The sequence below is a fragment of the Silurus aristotelis genome (genome assembly GCF_946808225.1).
Source record: "Silurus aristotelis genome assembly, chromosome: 12".
In the NCBI taxonomy this organism is placed as follows: domain Eukaryota; kingdom Metazoa; phylum Chordata; class Actinopteri; order Siluriformes; family Siluridae; genus Silurus; species Silurus aristotelis.
Genome location: NC_139585.1, coordinates 11,824,190 through 11,845,118, shown reverse-complemented (window position 1 = coordinate 11,845,118; position 20,929 = coordinate 11,824,190). Strand labels below are relative to the sequence as shown.

Sequence of the window (20,929 nt, the reverse complement as noted above, 5' to 3'; positions counted from 1 at the left end):
GTTCCAATATTTATCATGTTGATAATGAGCTGAGAAGCCATTTGTGAGCTGAATCAGGTGTGTGGGGAGTAAAACCAAACATTTTTTGCAAGATCCCCAGAACAGCAATTGAGGATCCTTGCCAACCTTTTAGTATTTGTTTTCAAATAGGTTAACCAATGCATTTACTAATGTTTACCAATATTTTAAGCTGCTGGAAGAAGACGTGCCTGGAAGAAATATGCTCATACATGTATTGTAAATCACTAGATGTTTATTTAATGTATAAAGCCTTCAATTACAGGTAAAGGATTCATTTCAAGTGTCCTGTATGATTAACTATGGTGTGATGTCTCTTAATGCGTAACTTTTAAAAAGCATGGAAAAGACAATGAATGTAAGAGGAAATATAAAAATGTATGCACAATTTGTGGCACATGTTGTGCTTAAGTAAACATGCTGCATTGGGAGAAAGGAGTGCCCTTTCCAACAAACGTGTCTTATTGAACTGTATTCAAATAAGTGACCTTTCTTATGAGTTATTTTTTATTCATAAAGCAAAGATGGAGAGACCACAGAGAGAGGAACATCAAAGGCAAACAAGACAGACTGTTACTGTCATAAGCATGTATATATATATATATATATATATATATATATATATATATATATATATATATATATATATATATATATATATGTAAGCTCATCAGTTATATTATATTCAATAATTTGTATGTGATGCTTTGTGTCCTTTCATCGAGTCTATATATATATTTTTTGCTATATATAAAATCCCATTTCACCCTTTCTCTTTTTATCTAATCACTCCATATATGATCAGTCAGAAATGACAGTGTACAGTATATGACCATACATACATGTATATATGGATACATGAAATTCTTTCGGGTGTTGCTTTACATACATACATGTATGTAAAGCAACACCCGAAAGTAATTCATGTATTTTCTTGTTAAACACAGTATAACACAATTGTAACACAGTTATAACAGTTTATTGCACTGCCTGTTTTGTTATTTGGACAGTGCAGAAACATATGGATTTATTAGAGACTCCCTTGCAAATTTATAAAAATAAGATCCAGTACTTTTTTAAAGCAATTTACTGAGCCATTATGTTCATCCATTTCCTCTAGATATAGGCATGCCACATAGATGAAACTAGACTGCTTTGCATTTAAGATATATCATTTAAGGGAAATTTACTTTTCTTCTTTTTCCCCTATTTGTGAAATAGTTCATTTAATTATTATTTTTTAATAATATAATATAATATAATATAATATAATATAATATAATATAATATAATATAATATAATATAATATAATATAATATAATATATAAATACACGTATATATGTATATATATATATATATATATATATATATATATATATATATATATATATATATATATATATATATATATATATATATATATATATCTTTTTCTACTTCTTTTGGCTTCTCCCATTAGGGGTCGCCACAGAGGATCATCTGTTTTCATACCCACCCTGTCCTCTAAATCTACCTTTTCAACCCGAGTACCTGTATGTCTTCCCTCACCACATCCATAAACCGCCTCCTTGGCCTTCCTCTTTTCCTCCTTCCTGGGGGCTCCATCCTCAGCATTCTTCTACCAATATACCCCATGTCCCTCCTCTGCACATGTTCAAACCTTCTCAATCTCACCTCCCTCACCTTGTCTCCAAAACGACCTACATCCACGGTCCCTCTAATAAACTCATTTCCAATCCTGTCTCTCTTGAAGACACTCTTCGATCACAAATCACTCCTGCCACTCTTCTTCACCGACTTTAGCCTGCAAGCACTCTTTTCTTCATTTCTCTAACACACTCTCCATTACTTTGCACTGTTGACCCCAGGTACCTGAACTCCTCCACCTTCTTCACCTCTTTTCCCTGCAACCGCACCACTCCACTTCCCTCTCTTTCATTCACACACATGTACTTTGTCTTACTCCTACTGACTTTTATTCCCCTTCTCTCCAGCATGTAACTCCACCTCTCCAGGCTCTTCTCAACCTGCTTCCTACTCTCACCACAAATAACAATATCATCCGCAAACATCATAGTCCATGGAGACTCCTGTCTGACCTCGTCCGTCAACCTGTTCATCACCACTGCAAACAGAAAAGGGCTCAGAGCCGATGCAGTTCAACCTCCACCTTGAACCAGTCGTTTGCCCCTGCACACTTCACTGCTTTTACACTGTCCTCATACATGTCCTGCACCACCCTCACATACTTCTCTGACACACCTGACTTCCTCATACAATACCACAACTCCTCTCTTGGCACCCTGTCGTACGCTTTCTCTAAATCCGCAAACACACAATGCAACTCCTTCTGACCTTCTCTATACTTCTCCATCAACATTCTCTAAGCAAATAATGCGTCTGTGGTGGTCTTCCTCTGCATAAAACCATACTGTTGCTCAAAGATGGTCACCTCTTCTCTCAGCCTGGCTTCCAATACTCTTTTCCATAACTTCATGGTGTGAATGATCAACTTTATTCCCCTGTAGTTACTGCAGGTCTGCACATCTCCCTTATTCTTAAAGATCGGTACCAGCACACTCCTTCTCCATTCTTTAGGCATCCTCTCACCTTCCAGAATCCTGTTCAATAATCTTGCTAAAACCTCCACTGCCATCTCTCCTAAACATCTACGTCAGACTATTAAAATATTTAATTGTGATTAATCACATGATTGTCATGAGTTAACTCGTGATTAATTGCAACTTTTCGCAACATTTCAATCTGTTCTAAATGTACCTTAATTTAATACCTTTCAAGTTTTTAATACACTAATCCAAGTGGGCATGGAAAAATATGGATGCTTTATGCAAGTGTATGTTTAATAGTGAAACCATACTCAACATAGAGCATGAAGACAAAATATTCTTGTAACTGTTAAAAAATAAAAATGGTAATTACGGAACTTTCGCTATGTTTTCACATGGATGGTTTTCATTGCCGAATGTGTGCATCAGGGCGTATTTTGATGCTTGATTTTAAATTTGGAGCATCAGTAAAACATATGTTTAGTGCAAAGAAATTATTTTTCTGTTTATTTTTCTTTATATATGCGTAAGGAAACGGCATTGTGAATAAATGTGTTCCGATGAAGGTTTTAACTTTGCCTCTTTTATATGTAATTTATTTTTAACATGTTATGAATATATTAGGGCTTTCAAAATGTATGCGTTAATTTTATATATATATATATATATATATATATATATATATATATATATATATATATATATATATATATATATATATATATATATATATATATATATATATACATGAGATGAGATGTAATCTTTATAACTAGATACTGTATATTCATGCAGCATTAAACTGGCAACATACTGTACAGACCTTCTATTATATGTTTGTTTGAATGCTTGCCATCTCCTTATTTACTGTGTAAATCATTGCTTTAGTTTTTCTTTTTGTTTATTTTTATGCTACAGCTCATTACAGATGCCAGCAAATGAAAGTAAAAAAATATAATAATAATAGTCAGTACACATTTTTTACTTTTTCTGGATTAAAGTACAAGTTCTCCTTAGTCATAAACTCTCATATGCATTAGGGCATTTTTGTGGTGGATCCAGTTGTTTAAGAAAAGTTATACAAAAAGGTTGTTCATGGTTCAACTGATGGATGTAAATGGACTACTACAAGGCTGTAATAGAATGTATGTGACAGTCTTTAGTTATTCATTCTGACAGCCTGTATTTATTATTATTTTTTTTTAAGTTTGCTTATGGCTTGTAGTTCAAATTTGGAACACAATGTTTTAATGTGAACATTGTCACACTAAAAGATTAAGTAAAACGTTGAAAGTAATGAACTTGTTTGCTTGATGTCACAATTGTTAAAAAGTGGAAGTGTAATAATATCCAGAAGGCGAAAACACGTTTCATTAAATGCAAAGCACATATTTCTTTTTTTTTTACTTTGTTTGTTGCTTTGACACTCAGCTTTGTGGCTTAAAGATAAGTAACGAAATGTTGCCAAAGTTTGCATTCATTAATCCAAAATATCAAAATCCACTAACAAATACTTTCTCCTCTATACACTTTCCCTGATTTAACCCATTGGCATGTATGTACTCATACGCTTATATTAGTGATGGCAAAAAAGGGCCATAAACTCCTAAGTAAAAGTTACATAATAATTACAAAATGAATATTTACTTAATGTGTAATAATTAGGCTATTGGTCTATTGATTGGATTAAATTATTGTGTCTTATTTTTCTCTTCTGAGAACTTCTTCTGCACAGTGTTTGTGTCTACAGATTGCATTCTCCTTCATGTATATGTTGTAAGGGTTTATTTGCAGCGGGTCTCAGCTTTGGCCTGATGGTGAGAAATTATGAACAAATGAAATTATATATAGACCATCATATGGACCATCAGCATATTAATATGGTATGTTATGACAGGCCCAGATTTACATTTTCCACATCCTTGCATAGAGGTGAAGAACAAGGACTAATAGATAAAAAGTATACTTTGGTGGAGTAAAAAGCTTCTTTGTTAAAGCAGGGAAGCGGAAAATGCAAACTGTTATTATTATCTACTCCATCGTTGACCAAAGAAAGAGAAAGAAAAGTAAGAGCATATAACAAAAAGACAAAGATACACAAATGTATTAATGATGAAATAAATAAATACATGAATAAATAATACTTATGTCTAGGGCTACAACCAATGATTATTTTGATAATCAATTAATCAGGCAATTATTTTATTAGATTTAATTTGATAATTAATTGATCATATAAAAAAAAAATACAGTAGCTTTTGTTTGCAATTACAGAGGTCAAACGTTTCCTGTAGTTTTTCACCAGGTTTGCACACACTGCAGGAGGGATTTTGGCCCACTCCTCCACACAGATGTTCTCTAGATCAGTCAGGTTTCTGGCCTGTTGCTGAGAAACACAGAGTTTGAGCTCCCTCCAAAGATTCTCTATTGGGTTTAGGTCTGGAGAATGGCTAGGCCATGCCAGAACCTTGATATGCTTCTTACAGAGCCACTCCTTGGTTATCCTGGCTGTGTGCTTCGGGTCATTGTCATGTTTGAAGACCCAGCCTCAACCCATCTTCAATGCTCTAACTGAAGGAAGGAGGTTGTTCCCCAAAATCTCGCAATACATGGCCCCGGTCATCCTCTCCTTAATACAGTGCAGTCGCCCTGTCCCATGTGCAGAAAAACACACCCAAAGCATGATGCTACCATCCCCATGCTTCACAGTTGGGATGGTGTTCTTGGGATGGTACTCATCATTCTTCTTCCTCCAAACACGTTTAGTGGAATTATGACCCAAAAGTTCTATTTTGGTCTCATCTGACCACATGACTTTCTCCCATGACTCCTCTGGATCATCCAAATGTTCATTGGCAAACTTAAGATGTGCCTGGACATGTGCTGGTTTAAGCAGGAGAACGTTCCGTGCCATGCATGATTTCAAACCATGACGTCTTAGTGTATTACCAACAGTAACCTTGGAAACGGTGGTCCCAGCTTTTTTAAAGTCATTGACCAGCTCCTCCCGTGCAGTTCTGGGCTGATTTCTCACTTTCCTTAGGATCATTGAGACCCCACGAGGTGAGATCTTGCATGGAGCTCCAGTCCGAGGGAGATTGACAGTCATGTTTAGCTTCTTCCATTTTCTAATGATTACTCCAACAGTGGACCTTTTTTCACCAAGCTGCTTGGCAATATCCCCGTAGCCCTTTCCAGCCTTGTGGAGGTGTACAATTTTGTCTCTAGTGTCTTTGGACAGCTCTTTGGTCTTGGCCATGTTAGTAGTTGGATTCTTACTGATTGTATGGGGTGGACGGGTGTTTTTATGCAGCTAACGACCTCAAACAGGTGCATCTAATTTAGGATAATAAATGTAGTGGAGGTGGACATTTTGAAGGCAGACTAACAGGTCAATGAGGGTCAGAATTCTAGCTGATAGACAGGTGTTCAAATACTTATTTGCAGCTGTATTACACAAATAAATAGTTTAAAAATCATATATTGTGATTTCTGGATTTTCTTTTTAGATTATGTCTCTCACAGTGGACATGCACCTACGATGACAATTTCAGACCCCTCCATGATTTCTAAGTGGGAGAACTTGCAAAATAGCAGGGTGTTCAAATACTTATTTTCCTCAATGTATATACAGTGAGGAAAATAAGTATTTGAACACCCTGCTATACCCTGCTATACCCTGCTATGAAATCTATCAGCTAGAATTCTGACCCTCAAAGACCTGTTAGTCTGCCTTTAAATTGTCCACCTCCACTACATTTATTATCCTAAATTAGATGCACCTGTTTGAGGTCGTTAGCTGCATAAAGACACCTGTCCACCCCATACAATCAGTAAGAATCCAACTACCAACATGGCCAAGACCAGAGCTGTCCAAAGACACTAGAGACAAAATTGTACACCTCCACAAGGCTGGAAAGGGCTACTGGGAAAATTGCCAAGCAGCTTGGTGAAAAAAGGTCCACTGTTGGAGCAATCATTAGAAAATGGAAGAAGCTAAACATGACTGTCAATCTCACTCGAACTGGGGCTCCATGCAAGATCTCACCTCGTGGGGTCTCAGTGATCCTAAGGAAGGTGAGAAATCAGCCCAGAACTACACGGGAGGAGCTGGTCAATGACCTGAAAAGAGCTGGGACCACCGTTTCCAAGGTTACTGTTGGTAATACACTAAGACGTCATGGTTTGAAATCATGCATGGCACGGAGGGTTCCCCTGCTTAAACCAGCACATGTCCAGGCACGTCTTAAGTTTGCCAATGACCATTTGGATGATCCACAGGAGTCATGGGAGAAAGTCATGTGGTCAGATGAGACCAAAATAGAACTTTTGAGTACCATCCCAAGAACACCATCTCTACTGTGAAGCATGGGGGTGGTAGCATCATGCTTTGGGGGTGTTTTTCTGCACATGGGACAGGGCGACAGCACTGTATTAAGGAGAGGTTGACCGGGGCCATGTATTGCGAGATTTTGGGGAACAACCTCCTTCCTTCAGTTAGAGCATTGAAGATGGGTCGAAGCTGGGTCTTCCAACATGACAATGACCCGAAAGCACACAGCCAGGATAACCAAGGAGTGGCTCTGTATGAAGCATATCAAGGTTCTGGCATGGCCTAGCCAGTCTCCAGACCTAAACCCAATAGAGAATCTTTGGAGGGAGCTCAAACTCCGTGTTTCTCAGCGACAGGCCAGAAACCTGACTGATCTAGAGAAGATCTGTGTGGAGGAGTGGGCCAAAATCCCTCCTGCAGTGTGTGCAAACCTGGTGCAAAACTACAGGAAACGTTTGACCTCTGTAATTGCAAACAAAGGCTACTGTACCAAATATTAACATTGACTTTCTCAGGTGTTCAAATACTTATTTGCAGCTGTATCATACAAATAAATAGTTAAAAAATCATACATTGTGATTTCTGTTTTTTTTTTTTTAGATTATGTCTCTCACAGTGGACATGCACCTACGATGACAATTTCAGACCCCTCCATGATTTCTAAGTGGGAGAACTTGCAAAATAGTTATTTTCCTCACAGTATGTGTCAGGGATTCACCCTGCCACGCCCCCCTCTGTAGCTGTCAGGGATTCACCCTGCCACGCCCCCGTCTGTAGCTGTCAGAGATCCACCCTGCCACGCCCCCCTCGATAGCAGTCACGCTGCTTCCCAAGATTACCGACAGCTGTGGCTCAGGAAAGATCAGACTACATAAACTCACGTTCTTGAGTCACAGGCTGTCGGTCGTTATATTGTCAAGCTGGACAATCGCGTGGCTGCTCGACCGCCGGCTGTATATGCGAATTCCACTTCCGACTTGGATTACTCATTGCCGAAGGCTTTATGGATTATGCTTGGGACATTCGAACTCAGCGGACAACGCGTATCGAGCGGATGTCTTTGTTTGTTGTTTTCAACGGCTTATGAGTGTTTTTGTGTTGTACGGTTGTTGAAATAAAAGGACAATGATCGGACTATATCGGCTTCCGCGTCTGCAGCCTGACAGAACGACCGACCTATACCGAACGCGGATTCGCCATTCCGCGATTCCGACCGCAACGGATCGGCAGCTGAACCCGGCTGAACAGCGGCTCCGTGCTGGATCTCCCATGAGCATGCAGCTCAGCCCCAATGTTTTGATGAGAGGGCTGCTTCATCTCAGGGTCTCTACCAGCGTGCTGCTGTGTTCCGGGGTTCTCGTGGACGCACCACACCATCTCCGAGCGTCGGCGAGCACACCATGCCGTCACAGAGCTTCTACAGGCGTGCCGCTCTGTTCCGAGGTTCCCGTGGGCGTGCCACGCCGCCACAGTGTCTCCAGGAGCGTGCTTTCCCGCCACAGAGTCTTCACGAGAGCGCCGCGCCGCCACAGAGTCTTCACGAGAGCGCCGCGCCGCCACAGAGTCTTCACGAGAGCGCCGCGCCGCCACAGAGTCTTCACGAGAGCGCCGCGCCGACACCTCCGGTCACAGAAGGCAAAGTGACTCCTCCGAGTCCCCCTCCAGACGACGCCACATCCCAGAGCCCCTTCCAAGGCGACATCTCGCCCACGGAAAGCTCGGCTCTGCCCCAGGACCTCCAAGAGAGCTCCGCCCAGCTCCAGGTCCCTCCAGAGAGCTCCGCCCAGCTCCAGGTCCCTCCAGAGAGCTCCGCCCAGCTCCTGGCTCCTCAAGAGGGCACGACTCCGCTCCAGGCTCCTCCCGAGAGCTCGTCTCCGCTCCAGGCTCCTCCCGAGAGCTCGTCTCCGCCTCCGAGCGACCCCACGAGCTCGTCTCCGCTTCAGTGTCCCAAAGAGAGCTCCACTGATGTCGTGGACCTCCAGGCGAGCCCTTCTCCGCTCGTGGATCTCCAGGCAGGCTTCACCTCATTTCCAGGCTGCTCAGTAGGCTACGATCTGCTCCTAAGGGTCCCAAGGAGCGCCCCTACGCCCAGGGGTTTCCCTGTGCACTCACCCCGGCTCCAGGACTGCGAAAGGGAAGTTGAACCGCTGCCCCCGGGTTCCACCGACGGCGACGGCTCACCCCACAGTCCTGCAGAAGGCGACGGCTCGTCTCCAGCGCCCGCAGAAGGCGACGGCTCGTCTCCAGCGCCCGCAGAAGGCGACGGCTCGTCTCCAGCGCCCGCAGAAGGCGACGGCTCGTCTCCAGTGCCCGCAGAAGGTGACGGCTCGTCTCCAGCGCCCGCAGAAGGCGACGGCTCGCCCCCGGGCTCCACAGAAGGCGACGTTTCGCCCCCGGGCTCCACGCAGGGCGAAGGATCGCATCCAAGCTCCACAGAGGGCGACGTCTCGCCCCCAGGTCCTCTTCAGGACGACGGATCACCCACAGGATCCCCGCATGGCGACGTCGGTCCTCCAGGTGCCTCTGATGGCGACGTCGGTCCTCCAGGTCCCTCAGAGGGTGGTACGACGTTCCTGGTCTCCGCCCGGGACGTCCTCCACTCCCCGGTCATTGTCATGGTTGGCGTCCAGTTCCGGTTCCCCGCCATGGAGATTGCTCCGGCTTCAATCCCCCGCCAGGGGCTTTACTCAGCCTCCCGTCAGCACCGAGGGCGTGGCTCCGTTCCGGATCCTCCTGCAAGGTGTTGTTCCATGCCGGCTCTCCGCAGAGGATGCTCACCAGGCCTCCGTTGCTCCCAGGCGTCTAAGGAGGCCTTCCTCGGAGTGCCCTGGCCCGCCTGGCATAGGTGGGTTTTGGGGCGTCAGGTGTCGCCCCTGGAGGGGGGGGGTACTGTCAGGGATTCACCCTGCCACGCCCCCCTCTGTAGCTGTCAGGGATTCACCCTGCCACGCCCCCGTCTGTAGCTGTCAGAGATCCACCCTGCCACGCCCCCCTCGATAGCAGTCACGCTGCTTCCCAAGATTACCGACAGCTGTGGCTCAGGAAAGATCAGACTACATAAACTCACGTTCTTGAGTCACAGGCTGTCGGTCGATATATTGTCAAGCTGGACAATCGCGTGGCTGCTCGACCGCCGGCTGTATATGCGAATTCCACTTCCGACTTGGATCACTCATTGCCGAAGGCTTTATGGATTATGCTTGGGACATTCGAACTCATAGCGGACAACGCGTATCGAGCGGATGTCTTTGTTTGTTGTTTTCAACGGCTTATGAGTGTTTATGTGTTGTACGGTTGTTGAAATAAAAGGACAATGATCGGACTATATCGGCTTCCGCGTCTGCAGCCTGACAGAACGACCGACCTATACCGAACGCGGATTCGCCATTCTGCGATTCCGACCGCAACGGATCGGCAGCTGAACCCGGCTTCGGATTTCCTCCGGAAGCTCAGTGCCGCTTCTCGCGGTTCAGATCCACAGAAGCCGGATCATGAGAGCGCGGCTGTGCCACGCCCCTCAGAGAGCGCGAGGGGATTACCGGCTCGTTACTCGGGGAAAAAAGACGAATTGGGCGGATTTCTGCAAGGCATCGGCGAGTATGTGGCTGTTAACATTTCCCGGTTTCCTTCCGAACGAGCCAAGATTGCCCTCTGTATTTCCCTCCTGTCTGGAGAAGTTCTTGCCAAAGCCAGCTCACTATGGAGCGCCAAAGGGGGCAAATTTGGCTCACTCGCCGAATTCAGCGGGCTGCTTCTGGGGAAGTTGGGGATAGAGGTGGTGGATCTCCACTACAGTCCCCTTGAGGAGGAAGGTGCTCCATTCCAAGGTTCTCAAGAGCACGCGGCTCCGTGCCGGATCTCCCATGAGCCTGCAGCTCAGCCCCAATGTTTTGATGAGAGGGCTGCTTCATCTCAGGGTCTCTACCAGCGTGCTGCTGTGTTCCGGGGTTCTCGTGGACGCACCACACCATCTCCGAGCGTCGGCGAGCACACCATGCCGTCACAGAGCTTCTACAGGCGTGCCGCTCTGTTCCGAGGTTCCCGTGTTCGTGCCACGCCGCCACAGTGTCTCCAGGAGCGTGCTTTCCCGCCACAGAGTCTTCACGAGAGCGCCGCGCCGCCACAGAGTCTTCACGAGAGCGCCGCGCCGCCACAGAGTCTTCACGAGAGCGCCGCGCCGCCACAGAGTCTTCACGAGAGCGCCGCGCCGCCACAGAGTCTTCACGAGAGCGCCGCGCCGCCACAGAGTCTTCACGAGAGCGCCGCGCCGCCACAGAGTCTCCATGAGCATGCTTTCCCGCCACAGAGTCTTCACGAGAGCGCCGCGCCGCCACAGAGTCTCCAGGAGCATGCTTTCCACGAGCGACGCTGAGCTTCCGGAGGAAATCCGAAGCCGGGTTCAGCTGCCGATCCGTTGCGGTCGGAATCGCAGAATGGCGAATCCGCGTTCGGTATAGGTCGGTCGTTCTGTCAGGCTGCAGACGCGGAAGCCGATATAGTCCGATCATTGTCCTTTTATTTCAACAACCGTACAACACATAAACACTCATAAGCCGTTGAAAACAACAAACAAAGACATCCGCTCGATACGCGTTGTCCGCTATGAGTTCGAATGTCCCAAGCATAATCCATAAAGCCTTCGGCAATGAGTGATCCAAGTCGGAAGTGGAATTCGCATATACAGCCGGCGGTCGAGCAGCCACGCGATTGTCCAGCTTGACAATATATCGACCGACAGCCTGTGACTCAAGAACGTGAGTTTATGTAGTCTGATCTTTCCTGAGCCACAGCTGTCGGTAATCTTGGGAAGCAGCGTGACTGCTATCGAGGGGGGCGTGGCAGGGTGGATCTCTGACAGCTACAGACGGGGGCGTGGCAGGGTGAATCCCTGACAGCTACAGAGGGGGGCGTGGCAGGGTGAATCCCTGACAGGGGACGTCGCCCTCTGTGGAGCTTGGATGCGATCCTTCGCCCTGCGTGGAGCTTGGATGCGATCCTTCGCCCTGCGTGGAGCTTGGATGCGATCCTTCGCCCTGCGTGGAGCTTGGATGCGATCCTTCGCCCTGCGTGGAGCTTGGATGCGATCCTTCGCCCTACGTGGAGCCTGGATGCGATCCTTCGCCCTGAAGAGGACCCGGGGGCGAGACGTCGCCTTCTGTGGAGCCCGGGGGCGAGACGTCGCCTTCTGTGAAGCCCGGGGGCGAAACGTCGCCTTCTGTGGAGCCCGGGGGCGAGCCGTCGCCTTCTGCGGGCGCTGGGGGCGAGCCGTCGCCTTCTGCGGGCGCTGGAGACGAGCCGTCACCTTCTGCGGGTGCTGGAGACGAGCCGTCACAGAGTCTCCATGAGCATGCTTTCCCGCCACAGAGTCTTCACGAGAGCGCCGCGCCGCCACAGAGTCTCCAGGAGCATGCTTTCCCGCCACAGAGTCTTCACGAGAGCGCCGCGCCGCCACAGAGTCTCCAGGAGCATGCTTTCCCGCCACAGAGTCGTCACGAGAGCGCCGCGCCGCCACAGAGTCTCCAGCAGCATGCTTTCCCGCCACAGAGTCGTCACGAGAGCGCCGCGCCGCCACAGAGTCTCCAGGAGCATGCTTTCCCGCCACAGAGTCGTCACGAGAGCGCCGCGCCGCCACAGAGTCTCCAGGAGCATGCTTTCCCGCCACAGAGTCGTCACGAGAGCGCCGCGCCGACACCTCCGGTCACAGAAGGCGAAGTGACTCCTCCGAGTCCCTCTCCAGACGACGCCCCATCCCAGAGCCCCTTCCAAGGCGACATCTCGCCCACGGAAAGCTCGGCTCCGCCCCAGGACCTCCAAGAGAGCTCCGCCCAGCTCCAGGTCCCTCCAGAGAGCTCCGCCCAGCTCCAGGTCCCTCAAGAGTGCTCCGGCCAGCTCCTGGCTCCTCAAGTGGGCACGACTCCGCTCCAGGCTCCTCCCGAGAGCTCGTCTCTGCTCCAGGCTCCTTCCGAGAGCTCGTCTCCGCCTCCGAGCGACCCCACGAGCTCGTCTCCGCTTCAGTGTCCCAAAGAGAGCTCCACTGATGTCGTGGACCTCCAGGCGAGCCCTTCTCCGCTCGTGGATCTCCAGGCAGGCTTCACCTCATTTCCAGGCTGCTCAGTAGGCTCCGATCTGCTCCTAAGGGTCCCAAGGAGCGCCCCTACGCCCAGGGGTTTCCCTGTGCACTCACCCCGGCTCCAGGACTGCGAAAGGGAAGTTGAACCGCTGCCCCCGGGTTCCACCGACGGCGACGGCTCACCCCACAGTCCCGCAGAAGGCGATGGCTCGTCTCCAGCGCCCGCAGAAGGCGACGGCTCGTCTCCAGCACCCGCAGAAGGTGACGGCTCGTCTCCAGCGCCCGCAGAAGGCGACGGCTCGCCCCCAGCGCCCGCAGAAGGCGACGGCTCGCCCCCGGGCTCCACAGAAGGCGACGTTTCGCCCCCGGGCTTCACAGAAGGCGACGTCTCGCCCCCGGGCTCCACAGAAGGCGACGTCTCGCCCCCGGGTCCTCTTCAGGGCGAAGGATCGCATCCAGGCTCCACGTAGGGCGAAGGATCGCATCCAAGCTCCACGCAGGGCGAAGGATCGCATCCAAGCTCCACGCAGGGCGAAGGATCGCATCCAAGCTCCACGCAGGGCGAAGGATCGCATCCAAGCTCCACGCAGGGCGAAGGATCGCATCCAAGCTCCACAGAGGGCGACGTCTCGCCCCCAGGTCCTCTTCAGGACGACGGATCGCCCACAGGATCCCCGCATGGCGACGTCGGTCCTCCAGGTCCCTCTGACGGCGACGTCGGTCCTCCAGGTCCCTCTGACGGCGACGTCGGTCCTCCAGGTCCCTCTGACGGCGACGTCGGTCCTCCAGGTCCCTCTGACGGCGACGTCGGTCCTCCAGGTCCCTCAGAGGGTGGTACGACGTTCCTGGTCTCCGCCCGGGACGTCCTCCACTCCCCGGTCATTGTCATGTTTGGCGTCCAGTTCCGGTTCCCCGCCATGGAGATCGCTCCGGCTCCAATCCCCGCCAGGGGCTTTACTCAGCCTCCCGTCAGCACCGAGGGCGTGGCTCCGTTCCGGATCCTCCTGCAAGGTGTTGTTCCATGCCGGCTCTCCGCAGAGGATGCTCAATAGGCCTCCGTTGCTCCCAGGCATCTAAGGAGGCCTTCCTCGGAGGGCCCTGGCCCGCCTGGCATAGGTGGGTTTTGGGGCGTCAGGTGTCGCCCCTGGATGGGGGGGTACTGTCAGGGATTCACCCTGCCACGCCCCCCTCTGTAGCTGTCAGGGATTCACCCTGCCACGCCCCCGTCTGTAGCTGTCAGAGATCCACCCTGCCACGCCCCCCTCGATAGCAGTCACGCTGCTTCCCAAGATTACCGACAGCTGTGGCTCAGGAAAGATCAGACTACATAAACTCACGTTCTTGAGTCACAGGCTGTCGGTCGATATATTGTCAAGCTGGACAATCGCGTGGCTGCTCGACCGCCGGCTGTATATGCGAATTCCACTTCCGACTTGGATCACTCATTGCCGAAGGCTTTATGGATTATGCTTGGGACATTCGAACTCATAGCGGACAACGCGTATCGAGCGGATGTCTTTGTTTGTTGTTTTCAACGGCTTATGAGTGTTTATGTGTTGTACGGTTGTTGAAATAAAAGGACAATGATCGGACTATATCGGCTTCCGCGTCTGCAGCCTGACATGTAGTAGACAAATGCTGTAAAAAGAGAATGGAAAGGAGAAATGCAGAACGGAGAAACAGTCTTGATTAACAAAAAAAGATCAATTTAAAAAATGCATTGGTGTACAAATGCATAAGCATTCGCTGAAAACCACAACAGTGTCTAAAAATGCAATTGTTTACTGCTAATGGTATTTGCTGCTTTTAGATTTAGTGTTTGTTCGCACCAGTTATTTTTTTTTATTATTGAATGATCGCGAGTCATGCAAAAACAGAACTAATGCGACTGTCCCGAAGTTGGCAAACAAACAGTTTATACAATAGCACACAAGTGCCGCTTTGCATAACTTGCAGGTTAATCTTTGTTACCTTGGATGTCTTGGGACGCACACTTTTTTCCTGCTGCTGGTACTTTAACCTATTTTGCAAGCGCCTGTTTTATCTTGCCGTCACGCTAACCTATATCTTGAGCAGTCCAACTAATCAATAACGGCATAAGTTGACAACAAATTTCATTATCGCTAATTATAGATTTTATTGATTAGTTGTTGCAGCCCTACTAATGTCACCATTTGAAGTAGTTTAATAGATATAATACAATACCCTATAAAACATATTATATAAAATATACATTACAGTGGTCCCTCGATTTACCGTGTTTCAAATCTCATGGTACCACTTTATTGCATTTTTCAAATTGGCACATAACTATTTTGTTTCGCGAATGGTCCCGATTTCATTTCATCATAAAAAATTAGTAGAAAGAAACGTACAAGTAGAAGAAATTAGTAGAAGAAACTGTAGGTTTCCGCTTATTTATTGGTTGTAGTATCCTCTGACATAAAAGAGGGTGGAGTTGAAGACATACTATGTCACCAGATTTAGCCAATGAAAATAAAGAATGCATCTTTTTTAACGTCATTTTAATGTCAAGCCCCTTTTTTAACGTCATTGGACACTTCAACCAATAAACAAACAGAGACACTATGCATAGGCTTTGACAATGTTCATTGTTAAAAGCGCTATACAAATAAAAAAAAAAAATGAATAGGCTACTCTACAGTACTGTACTGTACAGTACTCACCATAAATGTGATATTTCTACAAATTTACACAAAATCCATCTCACTATATACTTGCAAATTTTTTCTGTGTGTGTTTAAAGAAGATGGAAGAATGATTTATGGCTTAAACAATGAAAAAAAAAAAAGGCATTTTTGGGGTGGTGTCAGTTTATCGCGGAGGTTTTGGCACTACCACGATAGATGGGGACGACTGTATTATCCCTCTTGTCCTTATTAAATGTAATGGAGGATATTTATAAGATGTTATTTATTAAGTTTAATAATCAAAATAAACAAAACGTGTTTGTATACCTTATTTTGAGATTATAAATCTCATGGAAATATTAAGAAAATGTATTTAGGAAAAATAAGGGATGAGGTCTTTTACTCAAACAGATGAGATTTTTTAATGATTTTCCACTGAACATTTTGACATGGCATTCAAACCCTGTATCTTGGATGAACCTTCTTTGATTTATCACATGATGCTACACATGAACAAATCATGAGAATCTCTGAAGGTTTTGGTTTTTGCTGGTGCACAATAAAATAGTATTCAAGAAAAAAAATAAGTTTATGAAATGACTCCAGGTATATAATGTGGGTGTATGTTATATTGGATTACAAAGAGTGTGGCTTGTGTCTCTCTCAGAGGGTTATCCTTCAAAACCCAGTCCCACAAGGAAAACAAAGGTCACATACAACTTATTTGCAGCACCTTCTGTATAACGAATATCAACACTACGCTACACTATGTGAATAGGATCAGAATCAGGATGGGTTTTATTGCCAAGTGTGTACTCAAACAAACAAGGAATTTGTCTTGGTGCCAGACGTTTCTACTACTCAGAATATAACAAATACAATAATAATACATTAATAAATAAGGACAGACAGACAGACAGACAGACAGACAGACAGACAGAAAGACAGACAGACAAACAGACAGACAGACAGACAGACAGACAGACAGACAGACAGACAGACAGACAGACAGACAGACAGACAGACAGATAGATAGATAGATAGATAGATAGATAGATAGATAGATAGATAGATAGATAGATAGATAGATAGATAGATAGATCTATTTTTTTCCACAGTAAACTCACAGCCAATTAGACAACATTTTTTAGGTATATTAAACAGACCATTGTGTTCATTGTTGAGCTGTTGAGCATCACTGCTGGGACTAGACATAAATGTGTGGAACCTTTGAACAGGGAAAACATTTTACAGTGAGAAGACAAAAAAAGCCTTTGCACATTGCTTCGATCTTGGATTCTCATTTGCATGAAGTTAAGCTGTGTTGTGTCGCATTGCCTGAAGCTGTCAGTGTGAAACCAGAACACTGGGGCATGGGGCTTAAAAATGTTTAATTAAGCCTTAGTATTGCATGTAGAAATTATTGGGGACAGAAGATTATTTTAAATGATTAAATGATCGATTGATGAACATTTACATTTCAGATGACCTTCCTGAGGTTCATATGAAGCCAGCCATGGCAAGCAAAAATAAGAGAAAATAAAGTTAAAGAAAAAACTACATTGCTTAATTATGTCTCTGCACATGAGACTGTATGTGAACTGAATAAACAATTTGAATACAGGAATGCTTTATGAATTTTTCAAAGCTTGTAATTAGTCATGAAAAAAACCAAACTTCCCATCACAATTATCAGCTTGGGTGGTGTGACAGATTTTAGTGATTTGTTGTTGCCTTGAGAATTGCATGAGCAGATACAGCACTCGAGCTAGAATTATCAGAAATTAATAGCAAGTAGAGCAAGTGTGTGCATGCATTTAAAGAATGCGATTAGCAGAGAAACAAATATGTGCTTGTGCATTGTGTTTTAACTAAAGATCTCTACAGATGTGTGACAGCTACAAAGAAAATACAAATCGACAATCTGCTAACACATTATTAAGAAGAACTAACAGGAGAATTAATTATGTAAGGTCCCATATTTTTAAATGTATATCCAGAGATTTAAACTTATTTGCTTCATACAGGGTGAAATCTATTACCACACTATAATGTGGAAAAAAAGAGTAAATAAATAGCTTACAAATGATGGAAACATGCACGATCATAACAATTTATTCAAAGGCAAAGTGCCACTCATTTTATTTATTTTTTTATAGAGTTACAAAATGTATTGGCAAGGCTTTCACTTATGTAAGGTCAATGATTCTAGTTTTAATGCATACAAAAGGAGAAGAGAAATGACATCATTTACACTATGGCAGTGTCATTATTGGGAATAATGGCCAGCTTTCTCCATTTATGTTCCTGGCAAGAGCAAATAGCTTTACTCTTATTAAGGTCTGATGAATTAGTCATAAACATATTCAGTACACTTTATCCCTTCCAGCACTCCACAGAGGTACTTTATTCAAGATGTTTACACACATATTTACATAAGACTCTAACCATGTTACAGTATCTCAGGCAAATGCTCATACCTACATCCTCTTAGCTTTTGTTTTTACTTGTATTGGCAGGCATTTTTCTGTAGATGATTCATCATGGTCTTAATAATGGCCCAGAGACTGCACCTTATTTTTTCTCTTGCATATGGCTCAAAATCTGTCCATTACAATAAAGGCCTGGTGAAATCTTAGGATTAAGTGACTTGAAGAAAAAAAAAAAAGAAATAAAAAAAAAAAAAGAAAAAAGAAAAAGTGTGTGCTTTCACACAGTCACAGATTTGGGCACAAACAGTGACATGTGTTCAGAATGATTGCTGTGGCACAAGGGCAAACTTGCCAGAGGAACTATTTTTCCTTGGAAAGCCACCGCACTTCAAATGACCCTGTCAATACCCTTTAACTGTTTTTTTTTTTTTTTTTTGTGACCAAGTCAGTCTGAACAAGGTATCATGCACCGTTTAGCCATGTTTTATTATAGACTGGAACAAACATTTTACTTTACAAAATCATTTATAAATAATAATAAAACAAAGCATTGGAGCATTTCAAGCATTGAACCTCTTGACATGTTTAATGTCTTATTATCTTTATATATATATATATATATATATATATATATATATATATATATATATATATATATATATATATATATATATATATATATATATATGTGTGTGTGTGTGTGTGTGTGTGTGTGTGTGTGTGCAGTATGTTTTTACATAAATGTGTGTGTTGTTTCTGATGAATACTACAGTGCTATAATACATTTTCAATACATTTATCACTATCCACCTCAAGAGGTGAAGTTTTGTGCATGCTGAGTTGTTTTTCTGTTTTACCACAGTTGTAAAGAGTGATTATATGAGTTGCTATGTCCTTCCTAGCAGCTTGAAGTCTTAAGTCGAATTCGACTTTACTGTCCCAGACAGTGAAATGCAGTATCTGGTCCTTTTCCTCTGATCTCTCATATCAACAGTGTTTCCACCCACTGAACTGTTACTGTGGGTTTTTGTTTTTTTTGCACCATTCTTTGTAAACACTAAAAACCCTTGTGTGTCAAAATCCAGGGAGATCAGTTTTACCTGAAATACTCAGCCCCGCATATCAGGCACGCACAACCACACCATGGTTAAAGTCACACAGAGATCATACATTTGCCCATTCTAATGGTTGATTAGAATTTTCCCAATCTCTCTCGGCCTGTGTCTGCTACTACACGATTGCCTGATTGGATAACCACATATATGTGAAGGCCTACAGGTTTTTTAGTTAAATAGACAGTTCGGGTATAATCTCGGTTAAGGTTATTTAATTTTCAGCTTGTAACACAACAGAATGTAGAAAGGGATGGAGGGCAGAATTATTATAGGCACTGTCTATATGGTTTAAGAATAGACGGAGGTTTGGGGGATTGAGATGATATATAGCTAGTCAGATTGATGGGTTAATTTTGTCGATCTGCCTTTCTTTACTGTCAAAATTTTAAGAATGACCACACTCTGTGTAGGGGCAGCAGTAGTCCCTAACATCAAATAAATGGACATATATGAGGACATATTTTAGTTCACCTACCAGAAAGCCCAAGGGAACATCCCTATGATAATGCAAGGTCGATATGAAAGTGTCGGCAAGAAGCCAGCGCATGTATTGATTTTAGTCTTTATGCTTCCAGAATATTAATATAAAAGAATACACGCGCACACACACACACACACACACACACACACACACACACACACAATGTCTGTTTTCTATCTTTAAATAATCACTCTTTTAAACCTTAAAGTGACTTATTTGTGTAATTAACAAAATATATAGAGTTTCTTGGTGTGTCTGTCTCTATATTAACCTCTACAGCTCTACAGTCTGGCTGTCATTCTACATCTCCCATGATATGTCTTTTCTAGCCTTTTGCACTGTCTCCCACTGTGATTTTTTTTCCCTTTCCTTTTGCTCTCTAAAGGTATTATTCAGTTCAGTAGTCACTTCCATGCTTGATGTGACTATTGAACTGTATAAAGCCTTTGGAGAAAAATTGGAAAGGAAATGTAAAGTGCAACACTTTCCTACTTTTGAATGCAGGTTACTTCTACAGAATCACCTTGTCCAACTTGATATTTCAGAAATAGCATAGCTTCTTACCTTGCCCACATACTGAGGGTCAGATCCCATGTACTCCTCCAGGACAAAGAACTGGTTCCATACCCATCCTCTCTTAACCCTCTGAACGATTCCATTCTCTCCTCTGTTTCTTGCTGTAGACATGGATCTGTGAGGCCAACTGAGATCCGGCTGGCTCTGGTTCTGTGCTGGGTGCACGGAGTGGAGAGGAGCTAAAGAGCTCTTCTCAAACAAGACGCACAGGAACAGCAGCAGACTGTTGCTCTTCAGCATTGGGCAGTCCGGACCAGTTCTTTTTTAGAGTCCGAAGAAGAGTAGGATATGAAAATGAGAGAGCCAGGGCACAGGAGGATGGCTTAACAATGAGCAGTAGGAATCAGAATAAGAAAGGAGTGAGTGAAGGAGGCACCAGGTATGGAGCAAAAATCCTGGTGTTCCTCAAGTCGTCTGCTTAGTGCTGGTGAGTCAGTAAACAGGCTGTGAAATCATCACCTGTAATAAAACAAAAAAATATATATAATCTACTGTGGCATTGATGTAACTAAATGTCAGTAGAATAGTGTTTCTTTTTTTTTTTTTGGACCTTTTGATCTTTTAACCCCGGGTGAGTTCACTTACTTAAATTATATTGTAATGGCTATAATCTATTTCCTAGGGATAGAGAATTTGTGATTACATATCCATGATTGACAGGATTTGAAAGTATCTCCAGCATTT

At 44.9% G+C, this 20,929-nt stretch overlaps 1 protein-coding gene and 1 long non-coding RNA gene across 2 annotated transcripts in view; both read right to left on the bottom strand.

Annotated features, from left to right (window-relative positions):
* LOC310734576 overlaps positions 1-20,929 on the bottom strand; it is a 342,084-nt gene that overhangs the window by 150,787 nt on the left and 170,368 nt on the right. The window lies entirely within an intron of this gene.
* cdh12b (cadherin 12b) overlaps positions 1-20,929 on the bottom strand; it is a 136,114-nt gene that overhangs the window by 72,282 nt on the left and 42,903 nt on the right. The window contains exon 2 of the mRNA XM_083556708.1: positions 20,234-20,704. Within this exon, the coding sequence (XP_083412834.1) occupies positions 20,234-20,485 (252 nt within the window). The 5' untranslated portion in view covers positions 20,486-20,704. The remainder of the gene's footprint in view (positions 1-20,233; positions 20,705-20,929) is intronic.